The sequence below is a fragment of the Tachypleus tridentatus genome, chromosome 12 (assembly GCF_004210375.1).
Source record: "Tachypleus tridentatus isolate NWPU-2018 chromosome 12, ASM421037v1, whole genome shotgun sequence".
NCBI classification, from domain to species: domain Eukaryota; kingdom Metazoa; phylum Arthropoda; class Merostomata; order Xiphosura; family Limulidae; genus Tachypleus; species Tachypleus tridentatus.
In genome coordinates, this window is record NC_134836.1 from 55,854,168 (window position 1) to 55,876,855 (window position 22,688).

Sequence of the window (22,688 nt, forward strand, 5' to 3'; positions counted from 1 at the left end):
GTAGCTTTGTGCTTAATTCAAAACAACAACAACAGCTGTTGTTGTTATTGTTCCCAAGTTGTCTCCCCTTTTATAATAGGCTGATAAAAGTAATCCTTGATTATCTTCGCACAAATCGTCATTCTTTACCTCCTATAAACAAAGTGCAGCTGTAACAATGAAAATCTTATAGAACGTGATTTGAAAAATCAGGTGACAGCGTGCAGCACGAGAGTTGTATCTATATTACTTTAAAAATTCACCGTGGTCAGTGAAATTTGCATCACCATATAAAGTAATTAACAAGATAAAACAAAACACGGTTATAAATTAAATATCAAAACTTTTGCCTGGAGTAGGAGTGAAATGCTAGTAACCAAAAACAAGTCTGGAGTGAATGAATAACACTGCACGTGCACCACAGTCTTAATATTTTGTGTTGCCTAATGGTGAAGTTTACGACTTCACAGATCATTGTTTGAAGATTGGCGTATCGTATAACTTTCTTACTCTATTTGTATCATAAAAAATATATATATGATGACACTTGAAAAACGAGAACTTTCCATCTAGATTAGGCTTAAGCTACTAAAATCGCTGGAAACTTTGTAGAAAGACAATCATAAGTTTTAGGTTACACAGTCATTGACATCTAAATCTGTTTATTGATTTTATTCACAAAACTTATGTTTAATTTTCCTTCAAATGTGCTAATCTCGTGTTTTAAAGGAAGTGACAACCAGGATACATAGAAAAGATATGAAGCATTCCAGAAAAACTAGTCTGTTTTTCGTCTTTAATGGGAATATCTCTGATTTACTACACGTTATGACTAAGCATCAATTAGACTCTGAGACTTATGTTAGGTTTTGCTTATAGTGTCGCATTAATCTGTTTAATTGTTAAATATTTATTATGTGAATACACATTAAGGGCAACATTCGAGCACCCTTATACACATAATAGTTTATTTTGTTTTGGCAAAACAAGTAAATACAAAGTTATAAACATAATGCTACACCATAATTCTTGTGCATGCGTGTGCCTAATCTTTCAAAATGCATTTCACGCAAATATTCACGTGTTTTTTTGTGTTTTTTTTGCAGAGCGACATCTTTACTCCAGTTCTTCTTCGTTGCACTTTTCCAATAAACACAAAAAAATACTGCCCTCTTTATTACATCGTTATGCACTGCTTCGTGTTTTGGTTTCAGTTTTCTTATTCAGAAGCTTTGTTTCACATTTAATGTTCCAGTACCCTTGTACGTTTTAAGAATAACATATATAGAAGGTCGTGCATTTAGAAATAACTTTGATAATTTTCTAAAATGTTACTAATGGCTTTATGCCTCCACTAAGAAAAGTTTTATGACTGAACCTGGTGTTTCTTTCGTGTAGGGCTCTTTTACGATAGCCTACAGTCGAATAAAAAAGCACATAAAATCATGCTAAGGATTTGGACCTCTTATATGAGGGAAAACCTATGATATGTTAAACCATTCATTAACTAACAACAGTTTTGGCTTCCTAGAAACATATAAGAATAATTGTACGTATCCTAATTGTTTATTTCAGTTTGATGTTTCGTTTGTATTCTCTTATTACTTATTAATAACTTATTAATTCAATACATCTCGTGAGACTACTTTGTTTGGACAGTGAATGTGAAATATTGTTATTACAACTTGGTAATAATCTGGTTACAATGATTTTCTGTACTAAAATACGTTCTAGTGTTAGAGCTATTATCATGATAAAATGATATATCTACAGGCTTACGTGTCCACAGATAATGTGGTCCTTATACCTGTAGACGTTCTGGTCCATCAAGCTTCATTAGGTCTCGTGCTTAACTGTCATTCAGTTGTTCTCTCTACTGTTTTTATCACCATGGCAACGAGTAATAGTTGCCCTTTAACCCACCTAAATTCCTTGTGGTTGTTAATCAAAATAGACTTGAGTCCAGTAGGAAAAAACAGGTGAGAACGAGAGTGTATGTTCCAGCATCTCTACAAGCAACCAATAACAGTTCAACAACTGTACATTTCGAGCGTTCGAGCTCCCGAAAATTAAATGGAAAAATTCTGAAACAGAAATAAAATATCCGTGTTGATTCGCTTTCGTAGTCAGAAGCTCAAACGCTACAACAAACAAGTACTACTTTCGGCTATGCACTCACAGTTTGCTTTTTTCTAAATCATTACAACTGCACATTGGACCACAACAATGTTAATAAAGTATTGAAAACCTTATGTTTCATTCAACATTTCAATCTTCATGATTGAAGAGATTCCATTACTAGATAAAATATTAAAAACCTCAAGTTATTTTTTAGTATGATACTAGACATATTTTTGTGTGTGAATTTCACGAAGTATAAATAATTTTATGCGCTCACAAATATTTGAATTTCATCCAGTTGACATATTCCTGACTATTGCAGGTGAAGTAACAGATTTAGCCATGTTTTCTTTCTAGCACCTGGGAATACCCAGTGATGATAACATTTTGAAATGTGGCCCGGCATGGCCAAGCGTGTTAAGGTGTGCGACTCGTAATCTGAGGGTCGCGGGTTTGCATCGCGCCAAACATGCTCGCCCTCCCAGCCGTGGGGGCGTTATAACGTGACGATGAATCACACTATTCGTTGGTAAAAGAGTAGCCCAAGAGTTGGCGGTGGGTAGTGATGACTAGCTGCCTTCCCTCTAGTCTTACACTACTAAATTAAAGACGGCTAGCACAGATAGCTTTCGAGTAGCTTTGTGCGAAATTCCAAAACAAACAAACAAACAAACTTTCTAGCACAACATGAGTACCATATACTCTCATCTTTTTTATTAGAGTTCACTACCTACCAATTGTTTTAGTTTCAAAACTGCCACATCAAGGTTCTGAATAAGAACATTCGATGAACAGGCAGGTCTTCTCTATGCGGCATGACTATATATCATAATTTGTCTAAATCGTTATTCAATGTTCTATCATTTCTTCTGGATTCTTAAAACTCATAACCCATGCCAGCATCACATAGCCCACCCAAAGGGTGGACTGTTATAACACAAGCATTGATAAAGAGTTTTATGAGAACCACAAGTTCTAGAACCAGTACTGTACTCTTATACATCCTGTTCCATCCTGCAACTGTGAGAGAACGCATCCAATTCCACTGTCGTTGATGTTCAATCCAAAAGAACTCATACTGCTGTCTTGGATACAGAAGCACAAGAGTTTCCATTAAAGCATACTTTAGACACGGAAATCCTTCCTCACTTCCTCACTGTGTGTTGACTTTAGTGAATTCAGACAATAGTTCAATAGTCTTTGAGAAGCTTACTACAGATCAACAATACAAAGTAATGCAAAGTAAATCCCTTACTTCTTACCACGTGATGGGTTGAGGACAATCTTAAAGCCTTGCGAAATTTAAAGGGTCGATCAAGATGCCGTTTTGTATCACAAGGTAGTTCAAAAATTGTAATTCCATGTGCATGAGCGTATACGTTTCTGATTTCTATCCCTAAATTGGTTCTAATACGCTGTAGTACCTCAAATATATTCATTTTATAAGAACTGAGTGTTCATTGAAATACCAACTGATTGTGTAAATAAACCATGCACCTCTCTCCAACTGAAGCCCCTTATGTGTAATCCGAATTACTCTAGCAGGAGCATTACTCACTTTGGATGGTGTGGCTCGGAACTGGCTCAAAAGACTGTATAACTTTTAACAACTGTTGTATATGGGCACTGAGTATTTAATCGAACTAATCCTCCATACCTATCCAGTGCTAAATAATTTTTCCTTCATCCAAACGGGTATCTGGTCCCACAAATGCGTCAGGAAACTTAACCAACAAGTCCCTCACTGAGTGTTTCCTGCTGCTTTCCTTTCAGAACACTCCACAGTTTTCAGATGTTTCTGTAGCCAGCACTTGCTGTCAGAAGCGGAGCGACAGATGCATCCTTAGTGTTGCCACTCATTTCTGTCACCTCCATTTCACATGTCATCCTAATGACCAATTCAGAGGAAAACGTTTTGGCTTATTGACTATAACTGCAGACATGTTTTATCATTCGGTAATTAAGATGTACTCCTTAAAACTGTGATCCGATGAAGTCAACAGGTTAGACACACTGTTTTCCTACTGGATAGTTAATTTAAATATCATAATAATTCTTCGTCTACAAACTGTATAGGGCTTGAATATCAATCAGTTCCTCTGTAGAACACGAGTAAATTTATGCACTTACTAAACATAGAGGTTAGGTTCTTTACTAGATAACCCGATTTGACTTTGGTCTCAAACAAACAAGTTGAAATATCGAATGACTACAGAAGTCCACAGAAAGTTTGCATGTAGTAACAATGTTCAAAATAGCTGCTTCTTTATCAAGACATCTCATGGATAATCTTAGAAGGAGACGTTAGGAAACGTTCATTACTTCATGCTTTAAATGAAAAAAAAAATCGCTTTTGTCAGAAAACCACAAACCCTAGAAGAAAATAAAAGAGAGATAATCTTTTTAGCTGCTTTTACAATATTAAAAATACCGTTTCTCTTTTGTGGTGTTCAATGGAAAGGTGACTGAAGCAGTTATTGAGAATTTGATTTAAGCACCTGACAATTGTGTGAAGGAATTCGTTCTGTATCGAAGAATTTTATCAACTAAACAGATACAGGAAGTTTGTCTTCTTTACTTTATGAGACTGTTCGTGAGTTGACAGGTTTATTCACATGCAAGAAGAATTTAATAACCGTTATGTTTATACAAAAGATCCAATGTTCACCATATAAAAAAACCATACAAAAACACACTTAAACCTTATAACTTGTACATTTCAAATCAGAACGTGGTGTCAACTCTTTTTTTATTGTTTCCAAGGGAAACATTTATGTTGTGCACCACCGGATTAATTTTCCCATGTTTCAAGTAAGTCATTACTTCTTATAATAAACTCTCCTACATCCAGATGTCGCTAAAGCATGCTTGTAGGGGTAATGCTGATGTATGCTAAGGCAATGAATGAGTTGAATAGAGAGGCGTTTGCTAGCTCACAAGCCACAGATCATGTTGAACAAACCAGCAGGAGAGACGCTTGACAAGTGAATGAGTTTTTTATTTTCTTTCAGCTGGCGGTTTTCCGTCGTCGTCTAACTAAGTGTATGATGTAAACAGTATCTAGAGCTGTTCTTTTGATCACGTACTTCCTGATAAGACTAACAAATATTCAAGAATTAGGTAACAGTTTAAAAACTATCATACAAGATGAAGTTTTGTAGCTGTTTTTTTCTATTAAATCTGACTGGGGTTACTTTCTTTCTATTCCTAGGTCTGAAAGGTAAGGAAATTTGTAAAATATACATGTGCGTGTGTGTAGATTTTTACGATATAAAGTAAAATATTACCTTATAGTGATATAAAAATAAAAAATGCTTGACTACTAGTTAGAAAATTGTATATATATATATAAATGCCTTTTATTTTATATAAACAAAAAAAAAATCAAATGCCTTTCTATTAATTCCTTATACATTCGTATAGCACTGAGTTTTTGAGGCATGGATAACCCGAGGGCATTACGGAACTTGACAGTAATTCTGAACTTTGTTCCTTATTCATGGATGAATGTCTCGCAATAAATAATTTTACATTGAATAGAATGGTACAATTAAATTTGTTTTAGGACTCTTTATACGTGAGTATTTCATTTCTGTGACTTTTATAATCGAAATCATATAATTGAGTACAAATATTTGAACACAAAAACAACGTAAAAGTGTTAACTAGGAATGTTTGAACACAAGAACGACGTAAAAGTGTTAAATAGGAATGTTTAAACACAAGAACGACGTAAAAGTGTTAAATAGGAATGTTTGAACACAAGAACGACGTAAAAGTGTTAAATAGGAATGTTTGAACACAAGAACGACGTAAAAGTGTTAAATAGGAATGTTTGAACACAAGAACGACGTAAAAGTGTTAAATAGGAATGTTTGAACACAAAAACAACGTAAAAGTGTTAAATAGGAATGTTTGAACACAAGAACGACGTAAAAGTGTTAAATAGGAATGTTTGAGCACAAAAACAACGTAAAAGTGTTAAATAGGAATGTTTGAACACAAGAACGACGTAAAAGTGTTAAATAGGAATGTTTGAACACAAGAACGACGTAAAAGTGTTAAATAGAGTCGTTTGAACATAAGAACTTGTTAGTTAAAATGTGCTAGTTGTGGCAAGCCGACCTCACTTCTTCCATTCATTTCAGGTGTAAAACTGATATATTAAAGAAAAATCATGTTTAGTGTAGTCATTAGATGCAGACAATGTGTATTGCCTGAAGTTATAACTTATGAACAGAACTTGGAATTCAATATGAATCAGATCAGCAAATTGAAGAATTCGAACTTTTTGCGATATAAGAGGATAAAACTAGAACTAAAGTTATATTCATTACAATGGGTCATAAGTAGAAATAACTGGGTAAATAATACAGCCAATAAAGACTGTATCACAAAGATGTAAAAACAACTACCGTTAATCACGCCCATGTAAAATAATGTTTGTACTCGTTACAACTGTAAACTTAAAGCAGTCTTTAAACGCGCACTTAGGTATTTTTTAAATATTATATTGGATGAATATACTCTGTTTTTTAAAATGATATATATTGTTAACATTGTTGACATGAATAACGAATCTATGTATAATGGTACAGTTTTTCCTTAGTTTTTACTGCAACGTGGTGTGTGAAAAACTGTCTAAACAAAGGATCAATGGAAATAATTACTACCCAAACTTAATTGGCCTGATTTTGAAATTAAAACAACATAACTAAATGTCATATTTTATTATTTAAACTTTTTACAAAATATTTCCCAATATATATTTTTATATACTGTCATTGAATTCATTGCCCTTAACTAAACCTTCTAATGTAGGGCCTATCCGATAATAGGTAACTCTAGAAGTAAAATTTCATTTTATAAAGACTTCTAGATTTAGAACACTGAAAATAATGTTTTAATGCCTATTTATTTGAACATTTTCAAAGTCTCTAAATTAATGCTAATTGAAAAGAAGAATTTGGAGAGAAATGATGGGACAAGGAAGTGTTTTATTATTTGCATGTTGTAATAATAATGTTTTGTCAGAACATACATTATATTTAAGTTTGAAATTTGCTGTAGCTCACTGATGATCTTCAGAACTAACTCACATTACACTGCATATATGTATATCCTATTTCTTCAAATAGTCCATTACGAATTTTAAATCCAAGATGTGATAACGAGGCTTTTTAGGTCCATTTATATATCGTCAAACACATCATACTATAATAGAACTCTTGCTTATATGATACTGTAAAAATGTTCTTATTACGCGATGTGCAACCCCCAACTTCGCGAAGTTTTTATCTTGTATCCAAGTAGATTTGCAATAGATCTCACGATTTTCCCGTTTCGCTTCTGTTTCCCGTCAGAGAAAACATTATTTTTCTTCATTCTCAAGCTATAGTTGCGACGTCATAAATATGTCACACGTGGATTTAATGCACCAGCGCTACGGATGATTAAAAATAATCTTTCTACTTACCAAATAGTAGAACTGATCTTCCAAAGCTAGCTTTTAGACTAAATAGGTAAATCTAGAAACGTCTATACGATTACTTGAAACTTGTCGTGACAAAAAATGTGAAGGTTTTAAACCCCAAATAAACGCTGTTACGGAAGTAGAAACACGCGAGCTTTCTTGTCTCCCTTAAAATCTGTAATGGAAAAATCGAATGAAAAAGTAATCTTCAGCCTGTTATTATTGTTATCCACTGCTTCACCAGCTTTTGTTGTTGTCCACCACAACAAATGGTCGAATCACTGAGTTTAAACATTCTTATGTTCAGAGATTAATTCTTACTTTTATATTGTTGGTTTCCAGGAAAGAATACTCTAAGTAACAAATACAGAATGCTCCAATAAAAATCCATTTTTAATTTGTTTTTTATTATTTATTCCTATTTGCTGCGTATTTTTCTAATGAGTTTCTTTGTTACTCTGGTTCTAGATAATGACAGTTAGATAGTTATTAGAATGCTAATTATTACAAGTAAAAATAATACCTCTAGGATAACAGAAATTACCCATCTGCTGAACATTATTTTTAGCATATTGTCCGAAAATTAAGTAAATAAATAAAATGATTATACATGTAGACTTAATAACTTGTGAATAAACCATGTTTTGTCATTGAAATAAAAATACATTTATAAATCATTCTCTTAGGCAGGAAGGGTTTGGTCGTTGTGATCTCCCTTCGCAAATTGCGCCAATATATACAAAAATTCATATTACAAGTATTGTTTGTTACCAATTTTTTATATATTTTTTCGACTTTGCAGTGCAAAATTTTTAGAAGGTTAATGCGTTTGACGGTCAGCCGTGTAGGCATCATAATGATACCCTCAATCCCACTTTTCGTTGGTTAAAGAGTAGCCTAAGAGTTGGCGGTGGTCGGTGATGACTAGGTGCTTTCCCTCTAGTCTTTTATTGCAAAATTACGGATGGCCAGGGCAGATAACCCTCGTGTACCTTTGCGCAAAATTAAAAAAAAATAAAAACACAAACTAAAAGTTTGAATGTGCGAAGTCTTCTATCTCTACGGTAACCACTGAAGATTCCTTGTTCCAAGTCGCACTTCCTTTGCCTCTACATCGCTTAGCGTATGAACAATATTTTTTTTTATAATGAAAGCAAACCTTCTCAGCATTGCACTCACGAATGTTAATAAATTGTCAAATATATATATGTGTGTGTGTAAGTGTCAAACATGTCACTAGTTTAATTTCGGCTCGCATGTGCAGCACTGATAACCACTGCACTAGAGCGTGCAGATTGGTTAAATAATGTCCGATATACACTGAACTATTAGTGTTTTTACAGTCAAAGACAAGCTTATAATAATGGTAAAACATTTATTTTTACCACAATTTTCAGCATTACCTACGTCCGGCATGGCTAGGAGGTTAAGGCGCTCAAGTCATAATGTGAAGGTCGCACGTTTGAATCCCCGTCACACCACACCATTTTTGCCCTTTCAGTTATGGGGGCGTTATTATGTGACGCTCATTCCCACTATTTGTTGGCAGTGTGTAGTGATGACTAGCTTCTTCCCTCTAGTCTTACGCTGATAAATTAGGGACGACTAGCGCAGATAGCCCTTATGTAGCTTGGCGCGAAATTCAACTACAAACAATCATGGTTATCTTTAATTGAGTTATAACAAACACAGAATTTGTTCATGAACGTAAAATTGCAAGATTTTGTCTGAAATTATAATCACTAAAGGTCTATCATAAATTAACTGATAAGTACATTGTTGACGAAGACAATTAAACTTTGTGTGAATTTCAATGTTTTTAAAATAAGTGACTTAATTTCATAGCAACTGAACATTAGTTCGTATAATTTCAATTCGAAATAAAATACATTGCTTAAAAATGGACGAATCCGAAATTAGGATTATTTATAACTTTAGGTAGATACATGGATTCCGATGTGGTTCTCTTAATTAACTATTATTTATCGATTCATAGCAATACTCTGATTATCGATTCTGCAAAACGGCGTGTGTTTGGGAAGTGTATAATATACATATTTATATATCTTTTTAAAATCAAATTAAAATTTTCGAAAACAAAAACATATTTATGTTTCTTCAGCACAAAACACCTCTGAACCTTCGAGACCTTCAATTTTGTTTGCCCTCAGATTTCTGAGATATTTTGAAAATAAGGTCAGTTTTGTAAAATATATATAGAACAAAAGAACATCAATAAATTTGCTGCATGCTTACGTTATGGTATCTTTCTGAAGTGTTTTAGTGTAAGTTATGGTTGTTATGCTTACCTGTAAATCCAACTTAAGAAACACAAAACTGAGACCGAATAAGTTGTTCTGTTTCATAAACGTCTCGTTTTTTCAGTAACTTTACGACTGCATGAATTAGAAGTTCGTCAGTATAGCGAAGTTCTCATTGCAAATAAATCACGCAATTTAACCGATTATTCAAAACAGAAAATTGCTTTCCAGTAACAACTATCTCAGTCACTACCAGTTATAATACCTTTTCGTCAGTTAATTTACTTGTATTGATCTAATGATTAACAATCACGAGTTTGAATCCGTTTATTTACTTGTGTTCGTGATATAACCTTTTTTTTTTTTTTACTTTCTATGCAGTATAATGAATAGATTTCAGACTTTCCTTCCATTTCACCTTTCTCTAACCAGCACCTAAGATTCATCTGAACTGACAGGAGCCATTCAACCAGTTTCATTTCTTCTAGATTCCGGAGCTCTTAAGATAACTCGTTTATCAGTCCCAGCGTGGCTGAGGAATGGATCACAGGAATCCGTGGTGTTGGATTGTGAATACGACTTCACCATGAAAGACAACCATCTCGTGGTGAAATGGTTTCTTGATAAGGACCCAGAACCGATCTACCAGTGGATCCCGGAACTTGGAAGTAGATATTTTTCCTACCGTTTGCAAGGCCGAGTAAACCTAGATTATAGCGTTTCTTCGTCCAGCGAGTACACCAGGTACCGAGCCATAAATATCATTAATCCGACGACTGATCTGTCAGGGACGTACATATGTAATGTATTGTCAAGGGCTGGAGAAGACCTGCAGAAGAAAAATATGATAATATATGGTAAGAAGTATTCTGTTGATATCTGGTTCACCAGCTTTTTTAAAACCCTTCGAAATATGTACCAGTAATTATACTTGTTCATTTTTTATTTAAAATATTACTTTACTTTTGTTTAGTGCAAATCGTTGTAATAACAACACACGTAATAAATCTTATTTGCATCCATAAATTGCTTCACAGTGGCTCAAAGGTAAGGTCACGGGCTTTTAGACGTTTTGCTCTAAAATCTAAGGTTTGATATATCGCACGGTGGACATAGCACAGACTTCTGCAGCTTTTAGCTAATAAACAAACAATTTTGGTTAAGACACAAACACTACCTCTATAATTTAAATGGACCTAATAACTAACTTTTCCAGACGTTACATAATAATAAATATACCACCGATTCTATAATTTTTTGCATTTCTAGATTCAGATGCCTTGATATCAACAGATATGTTTCAGTTGTCCGCAAAACTCAAGTCCAAAAACTTTTATACAGACAGCAAGACCAACAGGAAAATGGATATGAAAAAACTATATGTTAACAAACGAAACATATAAAACTGTGTCGTGTATTTACACAACCAGGAGGTCTGTGAAATTATGTTAGTTGCTTCAGAGGTGGATGGCTCGACATGGCCAGATGGGTTAAAGCATGCGACTCGTAATCTGATGATGGCGGGTTCGCATCCCCGTCGCATCAAACACGTTCGCATTTTCAGCCGTGGGGACGTTATAATATGACAGTCAATCCCACTATTCGTTAGTAAAAGAGTAGCCCAAGAGTTGGCGGTGGGTGGTGATGACTAGCTGCCTTTCTTCTACCATTACACTGCTAAATTAGGTACGGCTAGGGCAAATAGCCCTCGAGTAGCTTTTCGCGAAATACAAAAACAAACAAACAAACAATCAGAAGTGAGAGAAAGGTCTTCTTAAGAAGTTCGTACAGGATAAGGACAGAACGAATATGTTTTACTCGATTTGACAATTAGCACATAGGATCAAGTGTTGTATCGCATAAACCAAAATAACATACATCACATGAGCCCGGCATGGCCAGGTGGTTTAGAACGCTCCATGTGTAATCTGAGGGTTGCGAGTTCGAAATCCTGTCACACCAAGCATGCTCGCCCTTTCAGTCGTGGGAATGTTATAATGTGCCGATAAATCCCATTATTTGTTGGTGAAAAAATAGCTCAAGAGCGGTCGGTGAGTGTTGATGACTATCTGCATCCCCTCTAGAGTTACACCGATAAATTAGAGACGGTTAACACAATTTAGCCCTACTGTAGCTTTGCGCGAGATTCAATAAAAAACAAACAAATAAATTCCCACAACACAGGCAGAAAGAGAAATTCTCAATTCATGACAATTTGTAAAAGAAAACGTGTTGTCCCTTCGAGATAGATTTGCTCTCCCTTTGTCCGTGATAACGTAGACACAGAGAGAAAGTGATAATAGCTTCGAGCCACTTTTTTGTGTAACGTTGACTTAACTTTAAAAGATGAGTACCTGATTACGACTTTTCAGTACCTTTGATGACTAAACGTAAAAAACTGGTAAACCTAAGCCCCTACACAAACCAGTTCTCATTATTTAGCTCAAAGGGTTTCAAATAAGAACAACAAAGTTAAAAAGTTACTGGAAAATTTCAGAAAGATAAATTTTGTTTGTTTATTTTTGAATTTCGCAAAAAGCTACACGAGGGCTATCTGTGCTAGCCGTCCCTAATTTAGCAGTGTAAGACTAGAGGGAAGGCAGCTAGTCATCACCACCCACCGCCAACTCTTGGGCTACTCTTTTACCAACGAATAGTGGAATTGATCGTCACATTATAACGCCCCCACGGCTGAAAAGGCGAGCATGTTTGGCGCGACGGGGATGCGAACCCGCGACCCTCAGATTACGAGTCGCACGTCTTAATACGCTTGGCCATACCGGGCCCCAGAAAGATAAATATAGGTCATAAGATGCTGTTACAACTTTTTCCCAAGTGTTAAACACGAAGTCATGTTACTACACAAATCAATTTCACAACGGCATGTCTGCGGGCTTTTAACGCTAGAATCCGGTTTTCAATAACCATGGTGGACATAGCACACATAGTTCATCGCGTTGCTTTGTGCTTAACTTCTAACAGAGGCCCGACATGACCAGGTTGTTTAGGCCCTCGACTCGTAATCCGAAGTTCGAAAGTACGAATCGCTGTCACACCAAACATACTTGCTCTTTCAGCCGTGTGGGCGTTATATTGTTTCAGTTAATCCCAAAATTCGTTGTTAAAAGAGTATCCCAATATTTGGCGGTGGGTGATGATAACTAACTGCCTTCCCTCTAGTCTTACACTACTAAATTAGGGACGGTTAATGGAGATACCCCTCGTGTAGCTTCGCGCGAAATATAAAAAAAAAAAGAAACAGACTTCCAACAAATCTACATAAATATAACAACGGGAAAAATAAAACAGCAGTAATGAGTCAAAACAAAATTAAAATATTAAAAATTCCTAATAATCTTAAAAAATAATAATACTCTTACACAACAATGATAATAATCTCAAATAATAATAATAACAATATTTTACAAAATAATGATAATAATCTTACAAAATAATGATAATAATTTTACATAATAATAATAATCTTATAAATAATAGTAATATTCTTACAAAATAATGATAATAATATTACACGACAATAATAATAATCTTATAAATAATAATAATAATCTTACAAAATAATGATAATAAGTTTACATAACAATAATAATAATCTTATAAATAATAATAATAATCTTACATAATAATGATAATAATCACACATAATAATGATGATAATTTTACATAATAATGATAATAATCTTACATGATAATATAAATACTCTTACATAATAATGATAATAATCTTACACAACAATAATAATAATTTTACATATTAATAATAATCATCTTACAAAATAATGATAATAATTTTACATAACAATAATCATACATAATAGTAATCTTACAAAATTATAATAATAACCTTACAAAGTACGACAAAAAGAAATGAAGTGTAAAATTCAAAATTCATTTTTTCTTTCTGTGCTCTGCCCACCACGAGAATCGAAACCCGGTTTTGAGCGTTGTAAGTCCGCAGACATACCGTTGAGCCACTAGGAGGCACTCATTTATTCCAAAATGAAACTAAAACTAAATAAAAGTTAGCTTCAAACAATAAAATACACGAAAAGACAACAACGTTATTATAATTTACAATAATATTATAAGAAAATGAAAAGTTTAAATGAGATAAGCTTATAACGCCAGCCAGTTCCAAACTATAATACAAAATAATACACAAAATAAAGTTATACAAATTACTAATTTCAAAACAATAATCACAATTTGCGCAATATTTCATACATAAAGCCCTCCCACAGTAGCGCAGAGGTATGTCTGCATCCTCACACCACTACAAACCGAGCTTCGATACCCGAGGTGGGCAGAGCACAGATAGCCCATTCTGTAGATGTGTGATTAATTCTAATGAAACGAACAAAACACAAAATAAAATATCAATCAAATACATGAAACGCATGAACCAAAAACATGAAATAAACGTGGAGTGCAAAATTAAAACAACCGGAATTTACTGCATAAAAATATCATGGCTGATAATAAAACTAACAGCAAAGAAACCGGTTACATAGGATAATAAACTAATATGCCAGACAAAATACAAATCAACGCAAATTACAAAAGTAATCGAAATATATAATAATAAACGCATAAAGTAAAAGTAGAGAAGATATTCACAAATATTTAAAGTACTTATTTACAGGGATGACAGAAGACTTGCAGGACTTTCAGAAAAAATCGTTACCTTTCATCAATGGTATTACAGATGGACTCTGGAAACAGTTCTCCAAGAGACAGTAGTTTTCCTTAATGAATTACTGTACCTCATTTCAAAGGTCCCACTTTTCATCTTTCGGATAGCTTCATTTCTAGTAAGTAGCATCTAATTCCAACCATTGTTTCGATCCATTGTTTGGACTTTCCAGTGATAATACTAAACATTCACCAGTACAAAGATCGATGCTTGCTGAGATAAGTCTAGGATAGGTGGCACTACTTTTGGCTCTGTAACAATGGTCATTTTCGCAGTAAACTTATTTGACTTTATCATTTCTAAATGAGAAAAATTTATTGGAAGCCTACAATGGAGCTCAGAGTTTCAGACTTACTTTAGATGCAAGTGGTTTTTTTTTTACTACAATATTATTATTACCTTGCAGTCACTGAGGTGGCACGTTTGGCATTGCCTTTCCTCGGTTTTGTTCAATCATGGTTTTAAATTAGGTCTGAAATGATTGAAATACTGTTGGAGGGTCTCTGAGCTATAACTGGCATCTTAATGTGGGCTTTTCTAGCTGTAATTTCCTCTACTTTCCATGATTAGTCATCCACTGGTAGTTCAGAATTCCGATGGTTAAGGACCTGAGGGCCACAAAAACTTTGAATAAGATATTTTTTGAACAATTTACTTGACTGATCAAAGATCTGGAGCAGGTTAACCAGTAGCAAAACTATCGATTTTCAGTGTTAGATATGAGCAGTATCATGTTAATTCAATCTATGATATGTCAGACTTTCAGTTAACAATATAAGCCTATACACCATTATCAGGCCATGAACCCCCTTTTCTACGAAAATGTAATTTGAACCCAGATATAGTTTATATGTATTGCCTTATGTCTTTTACGGGTAATACACTCATCAGTCTCAAAACAGAATACATTGAGAATTCATCCAAGAGGTATAGAACATACAATCCACATAGCTTCATATGGAGTAGCATGTACATAACCACTTTATCAGAACCCTGACCATATCAACCCATAGTAACAGTCAATAGACAGCAAATTCGGCTACATTTCAAACTCGTGAATTATTATACAGTTCTCTGGTTATAGTAAAGACAAAGGCATGAACCAATTGGGGAATGTGATATAAAGAAGATATCTCACATTGATAACTTAACTCATGGCAACTACGTTACATAGCAGTTACTAAAGCTTCTGTTCACAATTCCATTCTGCCCCTAATACATCTTAAACAAATTTACTATAATCACGTCTTACTTCACAATTAAATCCTAAATTACGTTCTTCAAACAAAATTTGTATTACTTCTTCACAAAACAAAATAAAATATATCGAGTGCTTGCTGTGTTCGTTTAGTATCGATTGCTTGTTTTTTGAATTTCGCGCATAGCTACACGAGGGCTATCTGCTCTAGCCGTCACTAATTTTGCAGGTAAGAGTAGAGGGAAGGCAACTCGTCATCACCACTCACCGCCAACTCTTGGGCTACTCTTTTACCAACGAATAGTGGGATTGACCGTCACTTCATAACGCCCCTACCGCTGAAAAGGCGAACATGTTTAGTGTGATGGGATTACGAGTCGAGCGCCTTAACCACCTGGCCATGCTGGGCCTGTTTTGTATCGATTCAAAAACTGTTTCATTGATATATTTGGAAATTTAGAGAATATTATTGAATAAGTCATGATTTCACCATCATATAGCTTCCACTATCACAGTTATCCTGAACCGCAAATTATTATTTCATTATGTCGATGGTGACAATTCGTCCGTCACGTTTTTCCCTGAGTGTGGTTTACAATTTACAAAGGTTATGTATTTTAGGCTTAAGCAATTCTGGAGTCTCACAACCTCATTGCAGTCCATGTCCACGTCTGGTGATCTTTTTTTTTTTTATATTAAAGAATCTGTATCTTAACAATGACATGGCAGTACAATTTGAATTACAAAAGGCTACGTCATAAAACCGCTGTGTCCAAAGTACACTGCTTATCCTTGTTTGCTTCCAATAATCCACTTCCTGTTCGAAGACGATAGTTTCCCAGCACATGTTGTCACAGTCTGATTACTCAGAAATTTATACACACGCCATCTAGCGTCTTCACTAGTATATTTTTTGTATGGAATAGCACGAATTTTTATATCATTCTCGAGCTGCGTAGATACGTATTTGACAGTTTAATGAATATTTCATGGAAAAATCCCATGCTCACATATCGTATGTCACTTTTCCACATGGAAATTTTTCTTTATGTTGTGACATGGACTACTTTTTCGCACTGACGTTTCTCTTCATGGACTTTATTTCTAATGGGACGATGCACTTTCTTTACCTTAGATAGGATACGACTTTTTCGCAAGTCACTTTCAGGATGGTTCTCAAGTTTATCTATATTCCTTTGTTTTTCAGTTTTGTTAGATAGAACGGATCTCTCATCTCGAAAATTCTGTCGTTAATATTAGCATGTCTTCATAAAATGATTTTTTGAGTATATTGCATTCGAAAAGGTTGGTAACAGCCCTTCCGGACCCGTCATGACCAGGTAGTTGAGCACTTGACTCGTAATCTGAGGTTCACGGATTCGAATCCCCGTCACATCAAACATGTTCGCCTTTTCAGCCGTGAGGACGTTATAATGTACTAACGGCTGGTTTGGGTTGAGAAATTTTTTTACGTAGATGAGCGAACAACGTTATGAACCTGACGATGACCGAAGAAGGTCGAAACGTGGTTCGATCCTCTACGTAAAAAATTTCTCAACCCAAACGAGCCGTTTTTACATATATATTTTCCCTACAAGTAATTTTTCTCGACATCACTGGTTATAATGTACTGGTGAATCCCACTATTTGTTAACAACAGTTGGCGGTGAGTTGTGATGGTTGGTTGCCTTTCCTCTAGTCTTACATTGCTAAATTAGGGACGGTTAGGCGCAGATAGCCCTCGTATAGCTATGCGCAAAATTCACAAAACAAACAAACATATCTACCCAGTAGCATTACATTATCTACGTCATACCAAACAATGTAAAAATTTGGTAGTGATATATACTGCTCCATCACAACTTTCTATCAGCCATGATTGTTACATGACTTATTAATTTGTATATTTAAACTTATTTTCATATAATATACTCAACCCTCTGTATAGCAGCTCTGTGAATGTCTTTCAGTAGGAAACATAATACTTTGCTACGATTTATCAACAAGCCGCATGTATTAAGAAACACAGAACAAATCATGTTTTACACACTAAAATATTTCAAACTTAAGCAAAAGGTCGCCACTAAGTAATCACTAAACACAGAATTTCAAGCCAAAATTGTCTGTATATAATATTTCTGTACATAAGTAAACAAACTAATTCAAATATACGAAACAAAACCATATCTGTTCTGCCAAACTTATGTATCCATCATCAATATTAACCAACACATTCTAGCAGGAAGTCTGGTTTCCATGGCAACCAAGATGCACTGGAGAACACAACAAAATTACGTTTTGCAATTTAATCAGCCAGAAGCACTTGTTTATTCCAGTGGCACTGAGCGCTATGAAGTCAATACTACGTCATCCAGGTCAGGAAAAGTGACCAAAGCAAAAAACACGTTAGGAAAAAGATGTATTTTAACCCAGTTTATTCAGTCGGTGACCACTCATTTGTCATGTAAAACTTCCTGATTAACCTTGAGGAAGAGTGCTATAACTGAATCCGCCCATAACAACACAACGCCGAATCGCGCAGACTTACGCGAAAAATCGCGAGTGTATTCAGGTAATATATATCTGAAAATGTTCACTAATATCTGTCACGAATTTAAACTGAGTACTTATGAGGATTGTTACGTCCTTTAAACGTAATTGTGACACCCATTGGTCATTATTCAGAAGTTAAATCCAACCTTAAATCTATTAGGATTTTAGTGTAACAACTTCAGTTGTTCCAGATGGAAGATTTTTCATAGTCTCCACCGCAGGTATTCCATTATAGCTGAAACTCTATTGATCAAATGATTATTACATGTTAAATCAATTTCTCGTTGTCACCCAGTAGTTGAGAAATCAAGGGTTGCTACACCCTTTGATTTGTCGATTTGTTAACCATTTACTGTCCGAACTGTTAACTAAGTGTCTATCACATGATGTATCGCATTTGCATCTTATCTCGGAAGCCAAACAACACCATTTCATTCAGCTGTTGTTTTTTCAGTCAAGTGACCTTCATAACTGATGGTAAATCCCAGCCATAATGTTTAGAAGTCAGCATCCAGGTTGCCACTTCTTTATCTGGCTTCATCTGTGTCGATATTGTACAACTATGTATTTTCATCATCATGCAGAACTAAGGTGCTCCAAGATGCTCGTTCACCCATGATTCTTCGATTAGCGTTTTTTCGTTATCGTTCGTCAGCGATGTAGAATTTATGTTACTCGACGTATCTGACATGCGTATCCGTGTTGTATTATATAATTTACTTCGTTGAACTTTCGATATATCATATACGGACCAGTAACAGCCAGAACCGAGCTGATTTCGCCTTTCGCATGCATACGTAAACCATAACTTATTCACCAGGCTTGAACGTCCGTTTTGTTCCATTACAATTTGATTTAGTTATTAATAATATATTCTGGAAGAAAGTCGAGAAAAATAGTATGTCAACCATACTGTACTTGCTACATTCAGTACTGACTAGGTCTTTCATCGAATACTATGGATTTTCAAGCACACAATAATAATACAGAAGTAGCAGTGATTACGTTGTTACACATGTCAATGAAACACTTGACGACAGTTGATACAGTATGAAATGATTTAAGTTGATAACGTGTAATTTTGATCAATTTCATTTTTACTTACAGTTAAATTATGATACCTATACCTATTTCGATCTCTGTATTGTAACTCGATATAACCGCAACTACATTGAACGATTAAATAGTTAGCGTCATTGTAAGCTTACAATAATAAAGGGATATTTAAGCAATACTAGCAACCTTCAAATTATTACACTTGACGGGGAGGAGAATATTCGTGAAACTCACACTGATGAAAGTAAAGCTAAATACATGTTTTAGGCTTAGCTTGTGAACTAGCTACTAGAAAAATGGAAACCAGATTCAAAGAGCATAAAAAGTCACCTTCACACGTTTTCGAACACCGCAAGTCAAATAAACACAACATAACCATAGAAAACACTCAAATACTAAATAAAGAAACAAACGTAAACAAACGCAAAATTAAAGGACCCTTACTTATACAACAACGCAAGCCAAAAATAAACTAATACAAAGGAACGCCTTTATACCTATATTAAAAAATAATATAATAAATAATAATAATAAAATAAATAATATAAAATTATATATTCAAACATCTAAGCACGCCCTCTACATTCCGACACTCAGTTACACAACCCTTTTCAAACATTGAGTCAGCTTCCGGTCAGTTACTTCCTTCTTTCTTTGTGAATCTGACGATGACCGAAGAAGGTCGAAACGCTGTTCGCTCCTCTACATAAAACAATTTTCTCAACCCAAACGAGCCGTTTTTACTTACATAACGTATATGTATAGATAAAAATACAAGTATATTTAAATATAAATTAAACAGTTCTAAGCTTAATACACACAACTTTCTATTAAATAATATTAAAACATATTTTTAATTCAATAAACAGTAATTTGTTTTTTGGTACAGTGTCAAAAACAAAAGTGTACCGTGATTTTAACACATGTTCTAAGTTCTCAGCAGAAAGATTGAATATAATTGGATCATATCTTTTGCAACCTAGTAAAGGAAACTTGAAAAACTAGATCTTTACCGCGAAATGTTTGCACGTGGAGTCAGTTAACCGTACATTTATCAACGATTACAGCATGTTACGTATTCACATTGTCAACTGCACATGGTATGATACATGTGATTAATTTTACAAAACCACATCAGCGATTCTAAACGCATTTATAATCATTAACAGAAGGACAAGAAAAACTAACGTTTTACAGGTTAGGAGAAAATTGCGATTAAGATACGAAGCAACAAAGTTATTAACAATGAATAAAACATTTAACTAATCCTTGACAGCTATTGTAGTTTACATTACATCAGTTGAGTTTATTAATAATGAATAAAACATTTAACTAATCCTTGACAACTATTGTAGTTTACATTACATCGGTTGAGTTTATTAATAATAAATAAAACACTTAACTAATCCTTGACAACTATTGTAGTTTACATTACATCAGTTGAGTTTATTAATAATGAATAAAACATTTAACTAATCCTTGACAGCTATTGTAGTTTACATTACATCAGTTGAGTTTATTAATAATAAATAAAACATTTAACTAATCCTTGACAGCTATTGTAGTTTACATTACATCAGTTGAGTTTATTAATAATCAATAAAACATTTAACTAATCCTTGACAAATATTGTAGTCTACATTACATCAGTTGAGTTTATGAATAATAAATTAAACATTTAACTGATCCTTGACAACTATTGTAGTTTACATTACATCAGTTAAGTTTATTAGTAATCAATAAAACATTTAACTAATCCTTGACAAATATTGTAGTTTACATTACATCAGTTGAGTTTATAAATAATAAATAAAACATTTAACTAATCCTTGACAGCTATTGTAGTTTACATTACATCAGTTGAGTTTATTAATAATCAATAAAACATTTAACTAATCCTTGACAAATATTGTAGTTTACATTACATCAGTTGAGTTTATTAATAATCAATAAAACATTTAACTAATCCTTGACAAATATTGTAGTTTACATTACATCAGTTGAGTTTATAAATAATAAATAAAACATTTAACTAATCCTTGACAGCTATTGTAGTTTACATTACATCAGTTGAGTTTATTAATAATCAATAAAACATTTAACTAATCCTTGACAGCTATTGTAGTTTACATTACATCAGTTGAGTTTATAAATAATCAATAAAACATTTAACTAATCCTTGACAGCTATTGTAGTTTACATAACATCAGTTGAGTTTATAAATAATAAATAAAACATTTAACTAATCCTTGACAGCTATTGTAGTTTACATTACATCAGTTGAGTTTATAAATAATAAATAAAACATTTAACTAATCCTTGACAACTATTGTAGTTTACATTACATCAGTTGAGTTCTTAGCTTTTAAACAGAAAAAAACGGCCCGGCATAACCGTGTGGGTTAAAGCGTGCGACTCGTAATCTGAGGGTCGCGGGTTCACATCCCGGTCGCACCAAACATGCTCGGTCAATCCAATTATTCGTTGGTAAAAGAGTAGCCCAAGAGTTGGCGGTGGGTGGTGATGACTAGCTGCCATTCCTCTAGTCTTACATTGCTAAATTAGGGACGGCTAGCACGGATAGCCATCGTGTAGCCTAGCGCGAAATTCAAAAGCAGAAAAAAACATTAAGGTTACATTTCACTAATGATGACATATTGTATTGAAATATAAACATTGTTTTTATACAATATCGACAATGTAAAACATATATATAGATAGATAAACATTGTTTTTATACAATATCGACAATATAAAACATATATATATATAGATAAACATTGTTTTTATACAATATCGACAATATAAAACATATATATAGATAGATAAACATTGTTTTTATACAATATCGACAATATAAAACATATATATAGATAGATAAACATTGTTTTTATACAATATCGACAATATAAAACATATATATAGATAGATAAAAATTGTTTTTTATACAATATCGACAATATAAAACATATATATAGATAGATAAACATTGTTTTTATACAATATCGACAATATAAAACATATATATAGATAGATAAACATTGTTTTTATACAATATCGACAATATAAAACATATACATAGATAGATAAACATTAGACAGATCTAAGTAGAAGTTTCGTAGCTTTGATTTGTTGTCTTTAAGGACGAAAAATTTTATTTTGATTAAAATAAGCTAAATTATTTTAAGAGTTATACCAATACCTTTACTGGAAACACACACAAATAAAGCTAATATTGGTACAAACTAACAATTAATTAAAGGTAAACATATGTCAAATGACACATTAACATCTCTGCATTATGAAGATACAGACACAAACGGGCTGAGTAAT

General features: G+C 33.8%; 1 protein-coding gene across 2 annotated transcripts in view; it reads left to right on the forward strand.

Annotated features, from left to right (window-relative positions):
• Positions 1-5,027: 5,027 nt before the first annotated feature.
• Positions 5,028-22,688, forward strand: part of LOC143233365 (uncharacterized) — a 48,893-nt gene continuing 31,232 nt past the window's right edge. Inside the window, exons 1-2 of one of the 2 annotated variants that reach the window (XM_076469546.1) lie at positions 5,028-5,320; positions 10,267-10,691. In XM_076469546.1, coding sequence (XP_076325661.1) covers positions 10,421-10,691 — 271 coding nt within the window. In that variant the 5' untranslated portion in view covers positions 5,028-5,320; positions 10,267-10,420. The remainder of the gene's footprint in view (positions 5,321-10,266; positions 10,692-22,688) is intronic. The other variant, XM_076469545.1, reaches the window with a different exon arrangement.